The following is a 6,843-nucleotide window of genomic DNA, read 5'->3' as shown; positions in this document are numbered from 1 at the left end:
ACATGCCTTGGTTTAGCTTCATCCAGACTCACCGGTTCGATTCTTCCCCAACTTTGGCAATTCATTGAGTCAGTACAAGTTGGTAAGTCTGCTTCGGTATGAGATGGGGAGCTGCTCAAGCATGGTCACCTTCATTGTTGCAAACAACAAATTCAATGACTCAATCCATAGTGAATTGGGTCAGCTCAAGGAACTCCAAACTCTCAACCTTTCCAACAACAACCTAGAAGGGGAAATTCCAAGTCAACTCAATCAAATGAGTGAACTTATGAATTTATAGGGAACCAACTTGAGGGTCGGGTTCCATCATCACTAGCTCACATGGGTAAGCTTCAAACTCTTGACTTGTTTCTAAACGCGCTCAATGGAAGAATTACATAGGATTGAGCAACATGTTATTTGGGGAGATACCTTTAGAGGTTGATAATTGTTTAAGTTTGCAAGCGATTGATTTTTGTCGGAAATATTTCATTGGGGAGATTCCCATCACTATTGGGACACTGAAAGAGTTGAATTTCCGTCAAATTAGGCAGAATGACCTCGTAGATGAGATTTCATCCTCCCTTGGCAACTGTCATATTGTTAAAGACGTTTTAAAAAAAACTGAATATCAGATACCCAATTGAATTGAAGGGGGTCGTTAGCATAGAGGAAAATTATGCAGGGGTTGAATCATTATTGGAAATTGACTCAACAGAAGTTGTTCGAGTGATTGGAATATGGAGCATGGGTGGCATAGGGAAGACCACCCTGGCGTGTGCTTTGTATGCCAAGTTTTTTTTATCAATTTGGAGGTCATTGATTACATCCTCCCTTGGCAACTGTCATAAACTGACTATAGTGGACTTGACAAACAATTATCTCTTAGGGGAATTCCTTCAACATTTGAATCCTTCGAGTCTTGTTGTTCATTTGTGCTCTTTATTTGTAATTTTGTATCCTATCTATGTTTATGATATCACATTAAAAGTTGGGTAAAATGTCTTTCAACACAAACGAAAAGCATATATCCCTCCTTCTATTATCTATTTAATCAAATAAATGATAAAGAACTCACAAAATTCTTTTTCATACCAAATAATTTATAAATTATACTTTTTTCCTATCTTCTTTCACTGTTATCATCTTCTTTTTACCAACTTCTCTCTTTTAATTTTCTCTAATTAACTAAACAAAGTCTAAATCACCACCACCACACCTCACACACCCCTCGTTGAATTTCAATTGCTTCAAAAATTAACCAAGTTTCTTCAAATGACAAATATACTTGTTTTTAAGCATAAAAACCAAAAAATAAATGCTTACAATTTTGTTGCAACTAACTTAAATAAAATAAGATAGGAAACCAACAAAACTTAAATAGGATTCAAATATCTCCGGGAGAGCGTGAATTAAAAAAGGACTCACTATCAGTTTACATCAGAAGGAGGGACCCATGGAGAAATTTCGCCCAATGTATGTAACCCAAATAACAAGATATATTATCAATTATTCAATTTCCAACTCCATACGCCATCTATATACCACTCATACCATTATTTTTTTATTTTAAGATATTCTCATTACGATAACCATAAGACTAATCATTCGAGACTCTAATTTTAAAAAAAAGAAAAAATTCTCCGAGACTTTGTACGTCTATTAACAAATGTTTCACCATATGCACCGCCTATAAATTGCACCGTGAACTAGATATGTAAGAAGCTCAACTATCTATGAATTGTGGTGGGAGCTCACCTTCATTATTGATTGAGTGAGTCACTCACTATATCCATCTATTTAATCCTCTCCAACTTCCCTTCACCTGATTCACAGAATCACAATGGAATCTTCTCAATTTCCCTCCCTTCTCTTTTTCCTCCTCACCGCAGCCTTCCTCGCCGTCGCCGCCGCTGGCCGTGACCTCACCGGCGATCATCTCCGCCTTCCCTCCCAAGCAGAAAGATTCTTCCGTGAACCCGAGAACGATGACAACGTTCAAGGGACTAGGTGGGCCATCTTACTTGCCGGTTCCAGTGGCTACTGGAACTACAGGCATCAGGTACGTGTAATCTTTCATGGTTTCAAACTAGATTCTTACATGGAATTGAAAACATGCGTATGTTGCTGTTTGAGTGATTAAGCTTAATTGAATGAAAACTTTATTATTTGGTCATGTTAATAATAAAACTAACAAGTGTTTTTGTATAATAATTGTAACATGCTGTTTATTTAGTTACAAATTGTAACTAAATAAATGACATGTTTGAATCAACTCTGTTTTATCAGAATTAATTGCCACACTCCCCGTAGGATAACTCAAGTGGTAGGAGCTAGGGACATATGAGTTGGACAGGTACAATTTATTTTTCCGATGTACAAAAAAAAAAGAGAATTAATTGCCACACTCAAAAGCTATTCACATAAACTTCTCTAGAGAATTGAAGTATCACTATTCTATTCTATGCAATCTTAACATCCCTCACCCTAAATAAATCATATTTTGATCAGCACAGAAAAAAAATAATTCAATTTTAGTTTCTGTTGGTAAAACCATTTTCAGTGTCATCCTTGCCTAACATGGTTGTTAATTTTTATGATACTGAAATTTCCATGGAGTTACTGTAAAGTATAGAGACTAAATTGAAAACAATTGTCAATTATTGGAACCCAAAAGTTCAAGCAAGTCTGGTACCTAGCTTCCTATACATGAAAGAAACTCATGTTTAATATGGTCTGTCTATATACGCTGTACTTGTTTTCAATTTGGTTCCTACACCTCACATGCTACAGCTCTAACAGACATAACTAAATAACTTCAACCTGAGAGTACTATAACTGTCATAGACTGCAAGGACCAAACTGAAAAGAGTTGAATGTTTAGGGACGATTTTTTTGTTTAATGTATATATAGGAATGAATCGATGTTTATGTTATAGGGTGTCATTGATTGGGATCAATAACATATTTTAACCTTAATTTATTTACAATTTTCTATATGTATTTAGTTGTTTAGTTTTAATATGTTGTTTCCTCAGGCTGATGTTTGCCATGCCTATCAAATCCTGAGGCAAGGTGGCCTGAAAGAAGAAAATATTATTGTTTTCATGTATGATGACATTGCTTACAATGAAGAGAACCCTAGGCAGGGAGTCATCATTAACAAACCAGATGGGGGTGATGTTTATGAAGGAGTTCCAAAGGCAAGTTGTGTTAGTTTTCCGGCATCCCATATCCTATTGCTATTTCAAGTTTGATCGTCTCCTAATTATGAACTTTTTATTTTTTTATGGCAGGATTACACTGGAGCAGATGTTACTGCTAGCAACTTTTATGCTGCTTTACTTGGAAATAAGTCCGCTCTTACTGGCGGCAGTGGGAAGGTTGTGGATAGTGGCCCCAATGATCATATATTTGTATACTATACTGACCATGGAGGTCCAGGGGTGCTTGGTGAGTAGCCCTGAATTCTTCCAAAGAAACTTTATAATGAAAGACATGGACTGTGTAGGTTGTTTATGTGTTTCAGTTATGGTATAGACCTTGTTTGAGGTTACTACTGACAAATAAGCGTGTTTATTTTTGTTGTTTGGTTGATTGTGAGTTTATTTGGTAGATCATGTCTTAGAAGAATGAAACCTCTAAATATTTTAGCATTGCCTATGATCTCCTCAAAATGTAAACTGGGTTCTGCGGTGCTTGGTACTTTCAAGTTTCAACACAATAAACTGAAAATTTTGAACAGATAAACGATGTGTCTGAATGGAATGAAATATTTCAAAATTATTATTCGCTTGTTGGAACTTGGAGCACAGGAGTGGGTTCAAGAGAGTCCTGTTGGTCCTTTCTGTTTCTTATTTAGTCTTTTTGTAACACTAATATCTGCTCCTTTCTATTTCTTTTCTGGTCTTTTTTTGGGACTTGGGAGTGGATTTCAGGGATGCCTGCTGGTCCTTACTTATATGCAGAGGATCTGATTGAAGTCTTGAAGAAAAAGCATGCTTCCGGAACATATAAAAGCCTAGTAAGTTACTAGTTATTATGATTTTCTTGTTTATATGTTTCAATCCTTGTTTGGGATGTTTAACATGTTTGGATTTCATCATTTCTGGGCAAATAATTTTTTTTTTATAATTTTTTCAAATGCTCTCTCAACTTTTAGCTGTAAGTTGTTTTGAAAACAAGATAAGCTTATCCAAACAAACACTAAATCTTTGGGTGTATGTAACGGCGGTGCAGGTATTTTATCTGGAGGCATGTGAATCTGGGAGTATCTTTGAAGGTCTTCTTCCTGAAGATATCAATATCTATGCAACAACAGCTTCAAACGCAGAAGAAAGCAGTTGGGGAACCTATTGCCCTGGCGAGTACCCTAGTCCTCCCCCAGAATATACAACCTGCTTGGGTGATCTGTACAGTGTTGCTTGGATGGAAGATAGGTATGTGCATAATAAAGGAACATAATTATATCATAAATGAGTTTATTTAACGTGATGAAATACTTCTTATACCCATGCAATTACCATGAAGTAGTTAGTTCAATGCCTGTTTCTACTGCGTCTTGTGTGTATCTTCATGAGAGTTTTATATGCCTGTCTTTGTACTCTGAAACAATTTCTTATAATAAATTATTCTCAATTATTTTAATTTCCACTTGCAGCTTTTCTTAATTAGACCTGAAGGTTTTTTGAATAATTAGTTTTGTAAGATTTGTTTGTACTAATTTAAATCTTTCTTTACTTGTGAGCAGTGATATACACAACCTGCGAACAGAATCCTTGCACCAACAATATAAATTGGTAATAACTTGTTGCTAACTTGATTTTCTCTAAATCCACTGAGATTTTTTAGTCTGCTTTTGTTGAATTCTTGGTCTAACACCACGGGTAGAAAATGTGGTAAGAATTATGTGATTGATGCCTTCTTTACTCCTGTGCTTATAGGTTAAAGACAGGACTATCAGTGGAAGTGAATACTATGGCTCTCACGTGATGCAGTATGGTGATATAGGTCTTAGCAGCAATCATCTCTTCCTATATTTGGGAACAAATCCTTCTAATGATAATATTACTTTTGTCGACGAAAACTCCTTGAGGACACCTTCAAAAGCAGTCAACCAACGGGATGCTGATCTTGTCCATTTCTGGGATAAGGTATCCTATATGTGCGCAGTATTTTTCCTCTTAACTTATGAATTAGTTGCTTAATCATTTTTTCATCAATGATTTGACTTTCAAATTTTATACTTCTGGTATATACATTATTGGGATATATTTGTCATTGAGAGGCAAAATCTCATGACTGGATAGAAATTCAGTGGCAACCAGTGTGGATATGTTTAATGAGTATTTCTCTGCGGTAGGACTTTCACGCTGTTGTCGCTATCCTTGTTTTCTTCCCTTGAATTTTGGTGCTTAATGCTAAAACAACAAGAGAATAAGGGTGTTCTTATCGGATTACTTGTACTTCATGCTGTAGCTCTTCAAAATTTTCCTATATGTTTCATCTCTTGACTTCGTTGTCACTATTTATGCCAGTTCCGCAAATCTCCTGAGGGTTCTCGAAGGAAAAATGCAGCTCAGAAACAAGTTCTGGAAGCAATGTCTCACAGAATGCATGTAGACAACAGTGTGGAGCTTATTGGAAAGCTCTTGTTTGGCATTGAAAAGGGTCCAGAAGTGTTCAAATCTGTTAGACCTGCAGGATTGCCACTTGTTGATGACTGGGTCTGCCTGAAAAACATGGTACCGTTTCCCCTGTTTCAACTTCATCTCTTCTAATGCTGATATAGTGATTTTTCTTTTTTGATCATAATGTAGAATTTGATTCATTGTTTTTCTGCTTGAGCCTAGGGGCAACGATAGAGTTGTGCCTTTTGATTGCGTAAATATTCACAGTATGAGACAATAACAACGGAATTGGCATTTTCTTTTCTTATTACTGTAAAGCATTTTGCTTTTCACTTTGGTTCATGAGAAAATTTAGCACCTTGATCTATTTTGAATGCAGGTAAGGACTTTTGAGACACATTGTGGATCGCTGTCTCAATATGGGATGAAACACATGCGGTCTTTTGCGAACATCTGCAATGCAGGAATACAGAATGAGCAAATGACTGAGGCCTCCTCACAAGCTTGTGTCAGTGTTCCTGCTAATCCCTGGAGTTCTCTGCAAAGGGGTTTCAGTGCATAGTTCCTAAAATGCACACTTGTAAAGACCAAAGCACAATGCTGCTACATTATGTTTCATGGCTGTATATACATGTTTATCCTGTTCATCATTTCTCGTCCTGCCTCTGTAAATACAAATAGGACGCGCTGCATCTACGTTTGTGATCCAGTTATTTGGTTGTATCATAGCAAGAAAAGCAATTTCAAGGCATGGTGGCTTTGGCATACAGAAGGATAAAGGACCAATAGCTTTGGAATCTCCTGTGATTTTATTGAGGAGGCAATTGGCAGATATGGTCTTTACCTTGGCGCTTTGCAGCAGAATTGACAACCCTTTGTATAATTAATTTAGAAGAATTGTAATATGTGGTAGACTTATTGTTTAATATTTTAATATTGATGTTGAACTAGAACATCGTATTTGTTGCTGTATAATATTGGAACTGCATTACACTTTGGTGCATTTGCAACCGAATGATTATGATGGAGTATATCTATTTTATTTTATTACAAGTTGTGATTGAGGTCAAGATAAATTAAGATCAAGATTGCAGTTCAAGAAAGATGAATTTGTACAGAAAGCACCAATCTCCTCTGGTTTATGGCTCTAAATTTTTTATTTTTTTTTAAAGTGAACTCAGGATTACCAATCACAACGGAAGAAAATCAAAACTGAGGGTAAACTAAGGCTATT

At 36.1% G+C, this 6,843-nt stretch overlaps 1 protein-coding gene across 1 annotated transcript; it reads left to right on the top strand.

Annotated features, from left to right (window-relative positions):
- The first annotated feature begins 1,794 nt into the window (after nt 1-1,794).
- LOC130717357 (vacuolar-processing enzyme-like) lies at nt 1,795-6,656 on the top strand. Its single transcript, XM_057567559.1, has 9 exons — nt 1,795-2,041; nt 3,018-3,182; nt 3,276-3,432; nt 3,918-4,003; nt 4,219-4,418; nt 4,730-4,778; nt 4,923-5,132; nt 5,517-5,723; nt 5,989-6,656. The coding sequence occupies exons 1-9, from the start codon at nt 1,823-1,825 to the stop codon at nt 6,169-6,171; spliced, it is 1,476 nt and encodes a 491-aa protein (XP_057423542.1). The 5' UTR covers nt 1,795-1,822; the 3' UTR covers nt 6,172-6,656.
- Nucleotides 6,657-6,843: the final 187 nt, after the last annotated feature.

This window comes from Lotus japonicus, chromosome 5 (assembly GCF_012489685.1).
Source record: "Lotus japonicus ecotype B-129 chromosome 5, LjGifu_v1.2".
In the NCBI taxonomy this organism is placed as follows: Eukaryota; Viridiplantae; Streptophyta; class Magnoliopsida; order Fabales; family Fabaceae; genus Lotus; species Lotus japonicus.
The sequence above is the reverse complement of the archived record's forward strand: the minus strand, read 5'-3'. Positions and strand labels throughout refer to the sequence as shown.

What these genes read in the sequence shown, in the direction of transcription:
- LOC130717357 (XM_057567559.1), top strand. Translation starts at nt 1,823, where the DNA reads ATGGAATCTTCTCAATTTCCCTCCCTTCTCTTTTTCCTCCTCACCGCA. An exon ending in TTTATGAAGGAGTTCCAAAG is followed by an intron (nt 3,183 to 3,275) that starts GCAAGTTGTGTT and finishes TTTTTATGGCAG; the next exon opens with GATTACACTGGAGCAGATGT. An exon ending in GTTGCTTGGATGGAAGATAG is followed by an intron (nt 4,419 to 4,729) that starts GTATGTGCATAA and finishes ACTTGTGAGCAG; the next exon opens with TGATATACACAACCTGCGAA.